The following is an 18,718-nucleotide window of genomic DNA, read 5'->3' on the forward strand; positions in this document are numbered from 1 at the left end:
ACTCTTTGAAATATAGCAGGGACAAAATACAGGAAACTAAAGGTTGTTTAATACTTGTATTGGATACCAGGCAGCAATTATAAGAGTCATAGGGTATGAAAGGGAAGTAGTAGTTGAGAAGGGAGTGAGACAGGGTTGTAGCCTATCCCCAATGTTATTGAGTCTTTACATTGAGTTATCAGTAAAGGAAATCAAGTAGAAATTTGGAGAGGGAAAAGATTTAAAAACTCTGAAGTTTGCCAAAGACATTGTACTATAATTCTGTCAGAGACAGCAAAGGACTTGGAAAAGCAATTGAATCGAATGGGTAGTGTCTTGAAAAAAGGTTGTAAGACGAACACCACCAAAGGTAAAGTAAGAGTTATGAAATTAGTCAAATTTAATTAGCTAATGTTGAAGGAGTTGAATTAAAAAATGAGACACCAAAAGTAGTAGATGAGCCCTGCTACTTGGTAGCAAAATAACAGTTGATGTTCGAAGTGGAAAAAATATAAAATGTGGATTGGCTATAGAATTTCTGAAAAAGAGGAGTTTTTTTAACATCTAATATAAATTTAAGTGTTTGGAAGTCTTTTCCGAAAGTATTTGTCTGGAATATAGCCTTGTGCAGAAGTTAAACATGGACAGTAAGCAGTTCCAACAAGAAGAAAGTAGAAGCATTTTGAAATATGGTGCTACAGAAGAATGCCGAAGATTAGAAGGGTATGCCAAGTAACTAATGAGGAGGTACTGAATTAATTTGGAGGAAAATAAAATGTAGGCGCAACATAATTAAAATAAGGTAGTGGCTGCTAGGAAACATCCTGAGGCATGAACAGATCATCAGTTTGGTGATGGAAAAGTTTGTATATATGGGGGGAGGTGCTAAAACTGTTGATGGAGACCAAGGGATGAATACATAAGCAGGTTTAGTTGTAATAGTTATTCATAGATATAGAGACTTCCATAGAATGGACTAGCATGGAGAGCTGCATCAAACCAATCTTCGGACTGAAGACCACAACAGTGACAACATTGTGTGGGAAATCATTTATGTAAAGAATAAATAGTGTTGTGGTTCATGGTGTGGGTTCCTGTTGTCATGTCCTAGTTCATGAACCACGGGCAACATATGAGTGGCCAAGTAAGTGGTCCCGACAGTCGGGATACCAGTTACTTTGGAATAAGGCTGGGCATCTCGGACATATTCTGAGTCGTGGTCACCTTTGTGCTCATACGGCAAAGACTACCAAATCCACCGGTTAGTCCCTCAACCGTTAGGGGTGAAACTCAATGGGACTCGGGGCAAGTAAGGCTAGCAACCTGCTTCCCTGGTACTTTAAATATGATGCTGGCAACAATCAGAGCAAAATGCCTCAGACCTTTGGAGGTGACAGAGTCCCACCTCTAACTGACAAACCAGGGACTCCTAAGATACGACTTGGCAAAGAAATGGTAATGAGATGGGGAGCTATTAATATCAATGGGGCTACTGTGGGAAGAAGGTAGAGCTGGCAGAGGCTGCAAGTAAGATGGGGCTGGACGTTTTAGCTGTTAGTGACATTCGGGTAGGGGGTGAGAAAGAAGAGGAAGTGGGAGAATACAAGGTCTTCCTGTCAGGAGTCAAAGCAGGAATAGCACAATTGGGTGTAGGGCTTTACATCAGGAAAGAAATGGAACCCAGCGTAGTTGAAATAAGGTATGTAAACGAACGACTGATGTGGATAGATTTGACAGTGTCTAGCAAGAAAATTAGGATTGTGTCAGTATATTTGCATTGTGAAGGGACAGATCAAGATTAGATGGATAGTTTTTATGATGCACTCAGTGATGTAGTTGTTAGAGTATAGGACAAGGACAGTGTTCTGCTCATGGGTGATTTTAATGCCAGGATTGGAAATCGAACAGAAGGGTATGAAAAGGTTATGGGTAAATTTGGAGAGGATATGGAGGCCAACAGAAACGGGAAACAATTCTTGGATTTCTGTGCCAGTATGGGCTTAGTAATCACAAACTCCTTTTTTAAACATAAGAACATTCACAGGTATACTTGGGAAAGCAGGGGAACCAGATCTGTCATTGACTATATAACAACAGATCAGGAATTCAGGAAGGCTGTGAGGGACACACGTGTATTCAGGGGATTCTTTGATGACACTGATCATTATTTAATCTGCAGTGAAATTGGTATTGTGAGGCCGAAAGTGCAGGAGGTCAGGTCCATATGTAGGAGGATAAGAGTGGAGAAAGTTCAGGATAAGGAAATCAGGCACAAGTACGTAAGAGTGATCTCAGAAAGGTACCAGTTAGTTGAATGTAGTCAATTACAGTCATTGGAAAAGGAATGGACAAGATACAGGGACACAGTACTAGAAGTGGCTAAAGAATGTCTTGGAACATTAGTGTGTAAAGGTAGGATGAAGCAAACAGCTTGCTGGAATGACACAGTCAAGGCAGCCTGTAAAAGGAAAAAGAAGGCGTATCAAAAATGGCTACCTACTAGAACTCAGGTAGACAGAGAAAGTTATGTTGAAGAAAGAAACAAAGCCAAACAGATAATTGCAGCATCCAAGAAGAAATCTTGGGAAGACTTTGGAAACAGGTTGGAGACTTTGGGTCAAGCAGCTGGAAAACCATTCTGGAGTGTAATTAGCAGTCTTCGAAAGGGAGGTAAGAAGGAAATGACAAGTATTTTGGACAGGTCAGGAAAACTGCTGGTGAATCCTGTGGATTACTTGGTCAGATGGAGGGAATATTTTGAAGAGTCGCTCAATGTAGGTGAAAATACGATCAGTAATGTTTCAGATTTCGATTTGAAGTGGGATAGGAATGATGATGGAAATAGGATCACATTTGAGGAAGTGGAGAAAATGGTCAATAGATTGCAGTGCAATAAAGCAGCTGGGGTGGATGAAATGAAGTTGGAACTCATCAAAAACAGTGGAATGTCGGGTCTTAAATGGCTACACAGGATAATTGAAATGGCCTGGGAGTCGGGACAGGTTCCATCAGACTGGACAAAAGCAGTAATCACACCAATCTTTAAACATGGAAACAGAAAAGATTGTAACAACTACAGAGGTATCTCTTTAATCAGCGTAGTGGGTAAAATCTTCTCAGGTATTGTTGAAAGGAAAGTGCGAGTATTAGTTGAGGACCAATTGGATGAAAATCAGTGTGGGTTTAGGCCTCTTAGAGGTTGTCAGGACCAGATCTTTAGCTTACGGCAAATAATGGAGAAGTGTTATGAGTGGAACATGGAATTGTATCTATGCTTTATAGATCTAGAAAAGGCATATGACCGGGTTCCTAGGAGGAAGTTATTGTCTGTTCTACGAGATTATAGAATAGGAGGCAAACTTTTGCAAGCAGTTAAAGGTCTTTACATGGATAGTCAGGCAGCAGTTAGAGTTGGCGGTAAACTGAGTTCATGGTTCAGAGTAGTTTCAGGGGTGAGGCAAGGCTGCAACCTGTCTCCACTGTTCATATTATTTATGGATCATATGTTGAAAACAATAGACTGGCTGGGTGAGATTAAGATATGTGATCACAAAATAAGCAGTGTTGCATATGCGGATGACTTAGTTGTGATGGCAGATTCGATTGAAAGTTTGCAAAGTAACATTTCAGAGCTAGATCAGAAATGTAAGGACTATGGTATGAAGATTAGCATCTCCAAAACGGAAGTAATGTCAGTGGGAAAGAGAGATAAACAGATTGAGTGCCAAATAGGAGGAACAAAGTTAGAACAGGTGGACGGTTTCAAGTACTTAGGATGCATATTCTCGCAGGATGGCAACATAGTGAAAGAACTGGAAGCGAGGTGTAGCAAAGCTAATGCAGTGAGCGCTCAGCTACGATCTACTCTCTTCTGCAAGAAGGAAGTCAGTACCAAGACTAAGTTATCTGTGCACCGTTCGATCTTTCGACCAACTTTGTTGTATGGGAGCGAAAGCTGGGTGGATTCACATTACGTTATCAATAAGGTTGAGGTTACAGATATGAAAGGAGCTAGGATGACTGCAGGTACTAGTAGATGGGAACAATGGCAGGAGGGTGTCCACAATGAGGAAATCAAAGAAAAACTGGGAATGAACTCTATAGATGTAGCAGTCAGGGCGAACAGGCTTAGATGGTGGGGTCATGTTACACACATGGGAGAAGCAAAGTTACCCAAGAGACTCACGGGTTCAGCAGTAGAGGGTAGGAGGAGTCGGGGCAGACCAAGGAAAAGGTACCTGGATTCGGTTAAGAATGATTTTGAAGTAATAGGCTTAACATCAGAAGAGGCACCAATGTTAGCAATGAATAGGGGATCATGGAGGAATTTTATAAGGGGGACTATGCTCCAGACTGAATGCTGAAAGGCATAATCAGTCTTAAATGATGATGATGATGATGATGATGATGATGATAATAAATAGTGTTGATTGGAGTTGTAGTATGGAAACTTCAGCACATTATATTTGACAGATTTAGCTCAGATTTGTAATTTGTTGTATTTTCCCCACAATTATGTCCTGATTTCTATGCATTGCTTCCCTTTCATGAAGTGCAGTTTTATTATGTCATTTCATTTCCCACACATCCCCTACTGTTACAACAAAGATTCGTATACTGATGTGTTTTAAACTGGTCCAAGAAGATTCCATAACTTCTGCTTCTGTCAAGTGAACTCTTAACATGTTCAACAAAAGCTGTTGGTGGGGTTCTTGTTGACTTCCCTTCTCTGGAACAATGTTGTGATGATTGTAGTATTTAAAATTTTGTTGTAAGGCTTACATTTCTAGTCTTTATTATAATTCTGAAGATTTTTGCAAATGTGGAAATCATTTATATTGGTCTGTAGTTTCCCAATTCACCTCTGTTACCTTTCTTTAGTATTGGTTTTGCTTTACATGCTTTTAATTAATCTGGAAAAACATATTCCTTTATTGCAGCATTGAACAGGTGTGAACTTTTTATCAGGCTTTCTCCTGCATTATTTTATGAGATGTGTTATAACATAATCTAAAACAGATGAATATTTTACTTTTAATTGTTTTATTACACATAGAACTTCTATCTCTGTTGCTGTGATGAATGCAATTGTACAACTAATATGTGTGATATGTGGCATTTTACTTCTTTCATCTATTTTATCAGTTCATCTGTTACAATTACAATAAATATGTTGAAGATGTTTGCCATTTCAAGATGATGTAGGTCCTTAACTTATCATTCGATTGCAACTTAGTACTCAGCTTTAGGTGCCATCAGAAAATGATAGCGGAGAGGCATGTAACTGTGATGTAGCCATCCAGCAATTAATGTGGACTTAACTGACTGCACAAACAGTCCTATGTGAAAATATATTATTATGTACCACCACAATAGTCTGATTGTTCTGTGATTAATTTGTTTTCAGTATTGCCATAGTGTTGATGAAAAGAAACAAAGTAAATAAGTACTCCATTTTTTGTATTCTTTTCATGCTAGTATTTAGACAACTTTATACCTTTCTGCTAATTTGCTAACAGTGTTTGTTGTTGTGTTATGCTTTCTTCGAACACACTCATATGCAAAAGTGTTATAATGTTAATATATAACTTCTGTTAAGGTTACTGGTGGAAACAAGGGCATTGGTTTTGCAATTGCCCGTGGCCTATGCGAAAAATTTGATGGCACTGTGTACCTCACGGCAAGAGATGAGACACGTGGTCTGAATGCTATTGAAGAATTAAAAAAGGTGTGATAACCATACATACTTCATTATACTGCATTATTTTTCCGTCATATCACTGTATAAAATTGTGTTTATAATTAAGCAAAATTTCTGTTTCAGAATGGATTAAATCCAAAATTTCATCAGCTTGATATAGATAACTTGGAAAGCATACAAAGATTTCGGGACTACATAAAAGAAAAATATGGAGGACTTGATGTACTTGTAAACAATGCTGCTATAGCATATAAGGTAAACAGATACTGATATAACAAATCCAGTACCTTTTCTTTTTAAAGCAATATTATACAACAATTTCACATCTAATGTCAAGCATGAAAAATTAGCAGAGATGATAGACAATCTATTTTTGGTACTCTCTCCTACTTAAATTTTTTGATCACTTTGATGGAAGCCAGTGGACGTTGTTTATTTATTACTGTCAAGTTTATGTTTAGTGTATAAATAAAGACTCTGATTACTAGTCAGGGTGAAATGGAAGGTTAAAGGTGGCTCAAAAATTGTGACCAGTTGCTACTGTCAGCCACATACAGCAATTATTGAATTGCCAGAACACTTCAAGGTAGAATAAGAGATTATCACTGTGAACTTAAATACATGCCATAGTGATGAGAGACAATTTCTTCGTCATCAAGTGATTGGGAGTTGCGTCCCTGTAGTAACTGCAGCAGAGAGATTCCTGTAAAATTGTGTTCCACCTCTGTTAAAACTGCTGACACTGTGGAGTAGTTAAACTTGCTGTTATATAAAATCTCCCAGACATGCAAACAGCACTGCATTATGACCATTCTGTGTGTAAATTGGGAAGGGATGGGGAGGAGTTCTTGACAAGTTGAAGCTATGAGTTGACCTGTGAAGTGTGCATGGATAGTACTGTTCATAGGGCACTGCAAGCAAAAGGTAAGAATCCAGTTTAGAACAATGGTCTGGCACACAGGTTTGATTTCTATTACAGGATGTCTGGGGTAAACATGTAGTAATATAAAATGTAAAAACTTGATGTAATTGAGGTGTTTATTTGCAGTTTGATTCCACAAGTAAGGTAACTCAAAGAGTTTTCTGTGTTTGCTTGTGACACTTGTTACTACGTGCACATGCATGTAACTGCTTTGATCATCTAAACATGCATCAGTAGCACTGTGGACTCCATGGCAGAAGGTGTTCTGCGTGCTTTGTCCCACAGAGCTTAAGTCTGTTGCACTGGTACAATGCTGTTTCCGGCTTGAGTAAGGACTGCGATCAACTGACGATGTTCCCATTTACATAACAATCAATAAATGGGACAAGTGGCTTTGGGAAACTGGGAGTTTGCTTTTAATATTGGACAAGCACGCCGTTCCGGGGGCTACTGTTGCATTAATGTGTACATCCTTCCAGCAGAGTCCTTGTAAGTCAATCCGACAAGCAAGTAGGCAGTTACAGTTAACTCATTTGATAGTATATAACGTCATCCATAAAAGGTTGTGCCTGCAGGCATGTAAACTGCAGCTTCATCACAAAATTAAGCTTGAGAACAGGCCATAACAGAAGGTTTTCTTGGAGACAATTCTGACAAAAATGAATGAAAACGAAGTGTTCCTCTTTTCCTGTTTCTTGGACCAAGCTACATTCCATACTTCCAGTGTGATGAAAATGCACACTTGCCACATGTGGAAGCTGAACCTCCCCACAGTGATAGTACGAATGTGACTCTCCAAAAGTTGACCGTAGGTGTAGATTGTTGAAGGACAGGGTTATAGGCTCATTCTTCTTCACAGGGCCTACAGTTAATGCAACAATGTACACAGACATGTTGGAGCTGTATGCTGAGCCTCAACTTCCTTGTGACATGCCATTTTGCGAACATTGTGAGTTACTTCTTGAATCATGAGTTCCTAGATTGCTAGATTGGGAGAGGTAGTCCATCAGTTGCTTTGCTCTCTATAAGCCGAGACATTACTCCAATAGATTTTTTTTTTCCCTTCTATGGAGGTTTATCAAGAATCAAGTGTACCAAACATCTGTCAATGATCTACCAGATCTGCGGCATCTCATTCGTGCAGCTGTCACAAATGTTATGCCTGAAAATGCTGCAAAACACTTGGAGAGTGATGGAATACAGATTAGATGTATGTTTCACCACTAATGGTACATATATAGAGGTGTGTAAGGTGCATACAAAATATTTTGAGTTGTTATACATATAGAAACATATCATCTCAATAAATATCTCAGTTACTTTTCAAATTATTATATTTTATATTATTTATATATAGACCTGGACACCCTTTATATAATCAGATCCTGCACTGATATGCAACAGAACTGGTTCCTCTTTTAGGCGACTCTAAGAGACAGTTGATTCCAGATTTGAAGGAACATCACAGGACAGATGCACTAAACTGCAGATCTAAATTGCTGATGCAGATTTGTGATAATATTATGGAACCTGTTTTTCACTTGTATTGAATGACAAATTTGTAGTCTCAGCTGCCTCTTTACAGGGACCAGTGTGTGTTGCGCAAACTACAGTTGTACTAAACTAAGACTGGTTTACCCTTTCAAGAATTTCAGGAGGGTGAGGGTGTAAATTAAGACTAAATTTAACTTCTAGATAGCCTTTGAGATAGTTTCAAGAAAAGTACACACCAAAATATCAGATCTGGTATGTGACTGGGTGAAGAACCTTTTTGTTGCCAGAACTCAAAAGAGGGGGGGAGGGGGGCTAAGACTTTCTGATTTGCCCTCGTAGATAAGTTCCAACCACAGTGATATTATTAAGCCTGCTGACTGTACAATTCCCACTCTGCACAATGTCCAACCATCACAATTTACAAAGTGTGCCTGCGTGATATCTTTTGCACTCTGTTTCTGGGCAATATCAAGGCTGCACATTTTTGAGTTTTTCAAGTATGTGTCCATTGTAATCCAATAGTGTGAGGGTGCATAGTCAAACAGTGCACACTACAATGGCTCAGTGGCCGGCCTAGAGAGGTTACCTCACAACCCGAACAGACAGTGTAGCAAGTGCTGTGCTGTGTGCACAACCGCCCAATATCAGTCTAGTGTGCCGGGCCCTTGAACTAACTTATGTTTACTTACTTACTATATGCTCACATAAGAGACTGTGTGTTGCTGTTTTCTGTAGTTACAAGACTTTGTTCTGTTCTATACTTCATTGTTATTGTGGATCTCTTCAAATGGAAGCAGAATAAAACTTGGTTGATGTTACTTCTTGTGTCTGTACAACATTACAGCATATTTGGCGATTAGTGCAGTATTCTACTCCTCGTGTTTCCGTTTTGACATACAGTCAACAGTTCAGTGGAAGAAGTTCTTCAGTCTCTTGAATAACAGTGAGCAGAAGCAGGCTAACTCTGTGGTACTAAACAGTTTGGCAGTCTCATTGACGTATGAGGTTCCAGCAACATTGATGCATATGAAAAATGCCTTCAGCAACATTCTCAAGCTTTTGGAGCTGCCAACCCCAAATCATATAAGGCTTTGTTTTTGTCATGGGTTTCTCTCTATGTTTATCACCTTTTGTGTCAGCTAGCTCCTCCCCAGGAAGCTGCTAGTCTGTCTTTTGATGAAATGTATCAGTTGCTCTCTAATTAGCATTGCAAACGTATTCATGTTGTTGCTGCTCGCGTTGAGTGCTACTGTTGTCAAAAGCAGTTGTAACAGTTGTACAGAGCTTGGGCAGTGGAAATTCATGGGCTTAGCTGTCATTGACAGTTTGTTATTGAGCCCCACCAGGACTCATATGCTGATTTGATAATTTGTGATGCTATAATACAACTGGCTCCTGATAGGGAAGATTGTGAATGTTTTTTACAATGTAAAAATGCCGCTCTTAGAGTCTGCGTAGTCTTTTGAAGTATCTATGGCAGAAGGAAATCAGATATAAGCATGGTGTGAAGTAGCCGCTGTTGCTTCCTCTCCTCCTTGCCCGTCGATCATTAGCTCATGGAGAGGAAGACGATAATGTGGCCATGCAGTGGTGGTCTCCATGCTGCATTTGCCAGTGCCATGCTAAGCAACAGCAGCAGTCAGTGTCACAACAGCACCCGTGTGCTCTTCTACCGTTGTGCCTGTATTGTTTTGTTCAACACGAGTTAGCCACATACCCAGAATGTTTGCAACATGCAACTATTGTTGCGTATGTGTGCAACTCTCAGCCTCCTTCACCAGACATGAACATGGATGTGAACAGTTTTTCCCAAGTGATTGTAGCCCCATACAAATTCTACATTGAAGTTATGTGTGTTGCGCAAGCAAGTGGACCCGGATGTAGCAGTGCCTTTGTTAAATTCTCAACCCAATGTGGATCTTGGATCACCAGCATTATCCCCTGTATCTTGTTGGTTGGTGAATTATAACAAACAATAAATACCCATATTGGGACAGTTTTCTAGTCCCGTAGTGTATAAAGCAGTTGTTGGGCCTTTGACCTTCCTAGTAGTGGATTATGCCAATATGAAAACTTTTTCGAGTTAGTCGCCTTCAGAATTTTTGGATTCTCTATTTTTGGTGAAGTGCATCTGGTATTGGATCAAGTTGTGTACCAACAACTGGACATACTCTCTTGGAATATTCCTCCCTGTTTTTGGAAAGTTTAGGGTGTTCTTCTGATTTCAGGACTCACATCACAATGAGACCGACAGTACACCCCCACTTTTTTCATGCCCATTTGGTCCCAGTAGCTTTAAGGTAGCAAGTCAATTAGACCGCCTTACATCCTCTAGTGAATGATCTACTCCATTGGTAATTGCCAAAAAACCTGACGGCAACCTTCAGCTCTGTGGTGATCTTAAAGTGTGTGTAAGTTCACAGTCTATTGTTGGTAACCTATTCCTTGTCCCATCGGTTTTCTGGGATCAGTATTTTTCCAAAATAGATTTGTCAGAAGCCTACTTACAATTGCCTGTGGATGATGATTCTGAACGAGTCCTCGTAGTGAATACCACTTTCGGTTTACATAAATACCAGTGCCTGCTATTTGGCGTGGCTAGTGCCCATTCATTTTCCAGTGATTTTTGGAGCAGCTCGCAGCCTCCATTCCGTGGTGCATTAACCACATGGTTGATATTGTGCCTTGTTCTCAGTGCTACAGGTTGCTGATTTGAAATGTAACTCTGACAGATCACCATTTTTTTAGCTGTCTATCATCTACCTCGGTTTTAAAGTCTTGCATGGTGGTGACTAGCATTTATGCCAGCATGTCGATTCCATTACAGCTTTACCATGTCCTACCAATGTCAAAGAGCTACAAGAGTTTCTCGTAAAGATTGTGTATTACAATAAATTTTTTTTCTGGTGCAGCCATGTTGGGCCAGCCACTATGCCCTCGTAAATGAAAATGTTCCTTCTCACTGGTCACCCACCTGTGAGCATGATTTTACTCTATTGAGGTCAAAATTACACTTGGCACCATGCTTGGTTACTTTTCAACTAGGCCAACATCTTGTTTTGGCCACAGACATCTCCCAGTATGGCCTAAGACTGTTCTCGCATACAAATATGTGGATAGTTCTGAACACCCTATTGCATACACTTCCAAAACTCTGAATCAGATGCAACAACGCTGTTCACAGACAGAAAAAGAAGCCCTTTCTGTCGGGTTTACACTCAAAAACTTTCATGTTTTCCTATAGGTTCCAAGTTTCATTTCATTATTGATCAAAAACCTTTGGTCTCTCTTTTCAATCCTTTGACTTCTTTATTGGACAAAGCAGCCCTTCGCTTACAATACTGGGCTCCGTTTGTGTGTCACTATAACTAAAAGATTCCCCAGTCCATTGGAGTGACGGAGCAGCTGAAGACCTCGGTATGTTCTCGAGTTCATATACGTTCACTCCAATTGACAACCGTAGCCTGGCGGAGCTGCTTCATGGCTGCCAGCCCCGTATGCTGCTTTGTCTGATCAGTGCCTGTCCACCTGCTGGTACCCACCTCGCAGCGATTCCATCGAGGCTCTGCTGCCCGGGGCCTGCAGATTTGGTCGGCACCCTATGTGGATACCAGTCGTTGTCCATCAGGCCGAGAGTGTCTTCTCTGTGTTGGGCACAGCTCTGTCCACTAGTGTCAAACTGCACACCAGAGAGTCCTCTGCCCTGCAATCCTTTACGCTGGCCCCTGTGCTGCGGCCCACGCTTCCTCTGGCTCCAGCGCTGTCTTCACACAGAGTGCTGCTGGGCCGAGCAGGTAGCACTGGATTGCCTCCATCTTCACAGTCCCTGTCGCTGCCCCCCCCCCCCCCCCCCCCCGCCACCTCCACTGCCTTCTTCTCTGCTGCCTACATCGCTGAGTGCCTGCCCAGATGTGGACATGGGTATAGCACCGGCATCACCAGTCATCCCTTATGGCTTCTCACAGGGGAGTGAGCACCATGCCTGTTGGTGCCCGTGCTCTTTCAGACCACATTCTCCTGTGACAGCACAACAGCTGCTCCAACAGTGTCATCACCTACCAATGAATACACTGACATCTCCAAAGTGACCATTTTTCGTCAAGTGGAAGGAGTATTGTAACCCTATAGTGTGAGCATGCATAATCGTATTACATGATACAAGTGCCTCCATGGCTGACCTATAGAGGTCACCGGTCAACTTGGGCAGACGACACAGCAAGCGGTGTGCTGTGTGTACAACAGCTCAATATAAGCCCAGCATGCTGGGCCCTCAGTCTCACCTATGAGACTGTATACTGATGTGTTCTATAGTTTGAGAGTTTGTACTGTTCTATATTTCATTAAATGTTATTGTGGATCTCTTCGTGTGAAAGCAGGAAAAAAGTTGGTTGGTGTTACTTCTGATATTGTGTCTGTATAATGTTACAGCAGTGTCAGTTTAAGACTTGAAACCGTTTTGCTGTATTATAATGTAGTTGAGATTTGGAAATATTCCTTGAGTGTTTGGAACATTGAACTACACTTTTACTCACCGGTGAATGCCAGGTCTTTAGTATAATAACTTTGCAAGTTATTTGGAAGAGTGAGAAGTTTAATAGAGCCTATTGAATTTCAGTGAACATATGCAAATTCAGAACTTTGACTAATTTTGAGTTATGGTGAACTGATTGATGTGATCACTTGCTTATTTTTGTTGCTCCTTTGGCACTTACTGTCACAACCTCTTGTCCATGAAGTAAACAGATAGACATAATTGTAATCTAAACTACTACACATTTCAAACTAATAAACACCAGTTTCAAGTCATTGTGTTTCAATAACCATCATTTAAAAATATGTCCCTATAGTAGTTTAGGTAGCCTGAAGACAACACTGATAAAATTTTCAGGATTGTAACTTGACAGCGTGTTCATCTGCTCAGACAGTTGACAAGTGAAATTTGACCATCCAGTCAACAGGGAGAACTGTGAAACCTGGAATGACATTGTAGCTTCCAGAGTCTCATAAACCAGATGGTTGTTAAATTATTTATATATAATAATGAAGAGTGTGCATAATAGAGGATCGGAATTGTTTTTTCGAGCACATTGTTCCAAATTTTTTATGTGTGTCAGTTCTGAGATTTTAGTGAGTTCAGCTGGTGTTATTGATGCCTTAGCAAGGAGCTGAGTCTGTCCACAGTATTGAGGTCTTTCATTGAAGAATATGCATTAGTGAAAACAAGTTCAAACTATTCTTGGGTGCAGAGTACCTCTGGTCTAGCCATTTCTGGTATGTGTTCATAGTCTGGTATCCTTACCACAAAGGACCAATAGAAGAGAGAGAAAAGGTTTTATCGAGAACGGTGTGATTCGTGATAGGATTGCGTAAGTACGTGTAATGTGTCACATATAAAATCCAACTCCAATGGAACATGTTGCTTTCCCATGTAAATATAAAGGCACTTGGGCTTAAAAAATTATTTTCAAGAGTTCTTTATATTAAATCTTGTTTTGTGCTTGTACAGTTAACTATTCAGTTTACAGTTTCTAAAATAATATGATAATGGCTTATGTTTCAGAAAGAGAATCAACCAGTTTTGAGTGATCTGCAACTGATGCATAAATAGGAAAAACACTCCCACAAATGTTATCGGTTTCCTCTTTCACTTATCAGTATTAAGAGTTGGTCCTGTCCAAACCACAGTTTTTCTATTGTTGCATAGTAATTTATTTGGTTGATATTTTATAGTTATTCTGCAGTTTGCCATTAGAACCATTCCCTCTAAAAAGTAATCATGTCTTTTCAAGCAGTTCTTTGTTAGATTGAGGAATTTTCACCAACACAGAAATGCTACAACAGAGCACTGTTTTTCATCAGTTATTTTCATTAGATTGAAGCTATAAGCTAGGTGCACAATAGTAGTGGGCTTTCCAAAGCAATTTCTCGTCAGTGCTCTCACATTGCTGCTGAGCCAGAAAGCTTCTTCTCAGTTGTGACTGGAAGAGAAACAGTGTGTGTGTGTGTGTGTGTGTGTGTGTGTGTGTGTGCGTGTGTGTGCGTGTGTGCGCGTGCGCGCGCGTGCGTGCGTGTCTGGGGTGGGGGTATATATTCTGTGCATATTGATTCAGAAGTGTAGTGAATGAATTTGAGAATAAATGGTTGTCACAAGTTCATGGAGGCTTATGTCATCTGATAATAAACCATTTTTCCAGTAGTGTTAACACAGGAATATGTATGCGAGGTACTCAGCACTTTGCTGATTCTGTACACAGTGGTCAATGTAAGATCATCGGAGCTTTTCCAGTGTAATGCCACATAATCATGGTAGGGGAAAAAAAGAAAATTACTTTGAGGAAGTTTAAATGTGTTTCTATAAATTTTAGCTACTTTATCATTGACTGAAAATAAGTGGAATATTGAGCAGAAGTGCTCAGTTGCTTATTGTCAAATGTTTCAGGGGAAAGTGAGCAGAGCAGACGTTGTTAATGATAACTGCAAGGCAGGTGAACAGTGATCTATGATTTCAAAAATGATGAGGTTTTAGTGTGTCATTGTGTTACAATATTTATGTGGACTACCTGACAACATGGACACAAGTGCTTCACAAGAAGGAATGACTTAGTAGCTGAATTAGCACACTTAACTTCCTGGATGTGACATAGCTCACTGCTCTCCCAGGCACCTCTTAAAAAAAAAAGATTTTCTTCCTTGTATTTGTGTGTTCACATGTTGTATTTCTCGGTAGACTATTTTGTGAATGCTAGTTCTCCCCTAGAAGAAATAATATTTTTGTTATGTAAATGATATTTCAGACTAGAGGCAACAAACAAAGTGAAAAGATGATTCATAAGTGGCACTTAGGCATATATACTAGCTGTGTGTGTGTGTGTGTGTGTGTGTGTGTGTGTGTGTGTGTGAGAGAGAGAGAGAGAGAGAGAGAGAGAGAGAGAGAGAGAGACGATCTTCCTGCTTTAAGTGTAACTGAATCTGGAGTTTTAAAATTTGCTTGCCATCTGTGGCACATACAGTTGGAAAAATTGAAAAATTTACAATATTACATGCAACTGTACTGAAGTAGTTCTAAGGGGAGCATTGTCACAATTTGAGTATTGGAAAAAATATATATATATTTCTGCCAAACAGTGACAAACAATATTATTAATCTAACCACTCGACTGGTATGTAATGTCTAATGATTGGTTAATGGACTGTTACACCGACCGGACTTGTCAAATCACAGGAACTATTACTTAATGGTATCAGTATATACATAAATTTAGTTTCCCAACAGAATAATACCAAACCATCTGGTATACCACAAAGAAAACTTTCATGAGTGTGCTAAGACAAATTATTATTTTTGTGAAGCTTTTAGGTGCTGTATGGCTTCTCCAAAAGTCAGTTGCCACATGAAGACAGTGAGCTGCAAATATGAGGGTTGGAACTTAAATAGTGGCAACTATTTATTCACAACCGATACAAAAGAGTTACATGTTTGCACCTGTTACTGTCCTTCAAAGTAGTCACCAGCATTGTGTAGAACCCGTTGCCAGCTACGTGGAAGGCGTAGTATACCATTAGCAGAGCCTGTTCCGTTGATGGTGCGAATGGAGTGGTCTAAAGTTGTGGTGATTCTCGTGTACGACTGTGATGGTGTTATCCTAACGCATTACGTTTCTCCACGGCAGACCGTCAATGCACAGTATTACTGTTAGTTTCTGGAGCATCTCCTCCGACCAGCTTTGCGAAAGAAGTGGCGACACTTTCTGCACAACCCACCAATCATTTTGCACGACAATGCACGGGCGCATACAGCACAAGCTGTGGCTGCTCTGTTCGCTCAATGGGACTGGGAAGTACTGTACCATCCACCATACTCTGCGGACTTAAGTCCTTGTGACTTTGATTTGATTCCAAAGATGAAGGAGCCACTTCGTGGCATTCGCTTTAGAACTGTTCCAGAGATTCAACAGACAGTACACCACTCCATTCGCACCATCAACAGCACAGGCTCTACTAATGGTATACTACGCCTTCCACATCACTGGCAACGGGTTCTACACAGCGCTGGTGACTACTTTGAAGGACAGTAACAGATGCAAACATGTAATTCTTGTGTATCGGTTGGGAGTAAATAGTTGCCACTATTTTAGGTTCCAACCCTTGACAAACAATGCAACAGTTGCTCTTTTTATATATAACTCTAGAGATAATAGTACATAGTACAGTCGTGCTGGTGTTGTGTGTAAAATTCAGATGTTTTATATTTTTAAAAATCCCTTGTTATTGTCATAATGAACTTAAGACTATTACAGCATGCTAAATAAGATGCTTGATTCTCTGTGGGCGGTGAGTGAAAGCCACACAGCTCAAATTTTTACTAATTTTTGTTTGTTGATTTTAAATTTATACTTTCACTAACATTGCTATTCCAGATTAGTCAGTCTTTATGAAAACAGTATGACATGACATTCACTCACTCTTTAAAGAATAAAATAAGAAAATCTGAAAAAATTGTATATTATTGCATTACACTATTTCAGTTAGCATGGCTTTAACAGAAATAATACAGTAACATATTTCTTGGGATCATCTAATTTAGATGTACATCTTTTTGTTACGTAGTTTTTGTAGGCCAATTTGAGGTAGCAAGTTGAGACGAACAGTTTGATATGGGACACTTGTGGTCTATCAAGTCGGGAAACTACCTCAAATTGGCTTACAAAAACTACATAAGCTACAGCGCATCCGCGTCTAGTGAGTTTTTCCAACATTCTCACACTCTCTCACAAACCATTATTTCTAGAGAAAAAAAATGAATAGGACCTTTTTGTAGGAAATTTAATATAGTTTAATTTTGTGCTGTGACACGTTTTTACTGGAGGGTGCAGTTTTCCAGTTATTCAAGAAACATGTTCAAAAGTGATATTAAATGTGTTCTATCTCGGAAACCATTCAGAATAGGGCATACGTCCATATGAAGCTTTTTTTTTCAGAATCACTAATACTGTCATCCCTCAAAGCATCTACCTTTCCTCCTGATTCATCATATATACAAGTATATCATAAACTACCATATTTTACAGACTCAAGGCACACTTTTTTATTCAAAAAATTATCTCCGAGAGTCAGGTGTCTTGTACTCAAAATTAATATAAAAATGTCTAGCGTGTGATTTAAAATTTCCACCAGTTTTAAAAGTGGCCAAATATCCGATGCCATGGGAAACCTATTTCTATCTGGCAACACTGGATTCAATTCGCACTGAAGAGAGCTTTAAAACGACCTACAATCAAACAAGTGTGTCAGTGGATAAAACAGTTGTGGTCTAGAGTGACAGAAGACGTTACTGTTAAATCTTACAAGAAGTGTGGCATAAATCATACTCTCAATGGCAGTGAAGACCATGATATATGAAAAAAGGGCAACAATGACAACAAAGAGGAAGAAGAAGAAAAAGAAAAAAGTTCAGATGTCGATTTTCAGGGACTTTAAAGGTCAGTTTAGTTTTATAAACTAAGAATTTTTTTTTAGTTTGGCTTTGCAATGTAATAATAAAAATGGTAATTTAAAAAAAAATTGGTTAAAACTTAACGTGTGTCTTATTGCCTGTAAAGTATGGTACGGAGAACAATAACCTTAGCAGAAACAAAATTATTTGGTGACACTATACAAGCAAGATATTTTACTGAACTTTCCTGTTCACATATGATTAGTCCTATATGCCCATGTCTTAAGGTCTTGTTGCATCAAAATTCCACACTAAAATAATTCCACATGAAAGTAAAATAAATGTCTTGTTGCATACTTTGTCATTGCACTCAGTTATATTTTAACTAATATAAAATAAATAAATAAAAATCCCTCTTCTGACAGTAGCTCTGCCGGAACTAAGTTCTCACTAATTATGCAAAAATCTATATCACTTCTATGCTCAGCAAACATCAATTATTTTCTTGACCTATGAAAAGCACTTTCTTTCACGGAGATCAGAGATGATGAAAGCTCTACTTTTACATTTCTATGTTACCAGAGCATAAGTGCCTGCTTCAGATAAGTTCTAAGTGGGAACCGAGATAACCTAATAGCACTTTATGAACTATTATAGTGTAAACAATAAGAAGCCATCTGTGTCATCTGGTTCTGGACAGTCCCAAGCTTGATTATTCTGTTCTGTGGCAACAGATCCAGATTTCTTTATGTATTCCCTGGTTTGGGAATTGGCTGTTGCGAGTTGATCTCTCCAGAAGTCCCCGGTTTATATATCATGAATCTATGAATGCATCATAGAGAAACTTGTACCAAAAGTATCAAAATTGATTACCTGGTAACCAGTCAGTTGTTGGCTGGGTTCATCATGTACCTGTACAGTTGTAGTTGCATGATAACAGGGAATGTACTCCTGGTGAGTGAGCTGAGAGATCTCCTTGTATGAGGGAGTATGTTGGTATCATTTTTTGGCACACTGGAACTCCGGTCAACATCGATCGTGCTAGGTGGATGTTACTGTGGTTGGACAGTGCCCTTGGAGAGAGACCCCAGTCGGAGTGGTTGCACCAGGATGGATAATTCACATTGAGCCCATCAGCTTGAGTGGGCATGAGGCACTAGTGTGACTGAACTTCTTACATACTCTATCT

At 39.6% G+C, this 18,718-nt stretch overlaps 1 protein-coding gene across 1 annotated transcript in view; it reads left to right on the top strand.

Annotated features, from left to right (window-relative positions):
* The window catches only part of LOC126237365 (carbonyl reductase [NADPH] 1-like), a 71,453-nt gene that overhangs the window by 13,125 nt on the left and 39,610 nt on the right, over window positions 1-18,718 (top strand). Inside the window, exons 2-3 of the mRNA XM_049947439.1 lie at window positions 5,579-5,707; window positions 5,804-5,935. Coding sequence (XP_049803396.1) covers window positions 5,579-5,707; window positions 5,804-5,935 — 261 coding nt within the window. The remainder of the gene's footprint in view (window positions 1-5,578; window positions 5,708-5,803; window positions 5,936-18,718) is intronic.

This window comes from Schistocerca nitens, chromosome 1, assembly GCF_023898315.1.
Source record: "Schistocerca nitens isolate TAMUIC-IGC-003100 chromosome 1, iqSchNite1.1, whole genome shotgun sequence".
Taxonomy (NCBI): Eukaryota; Metazoa; Arthropoda; class Insecta; order Orthoptera; family Acrididae; genus Schistocerca; species Schistocerca nitens.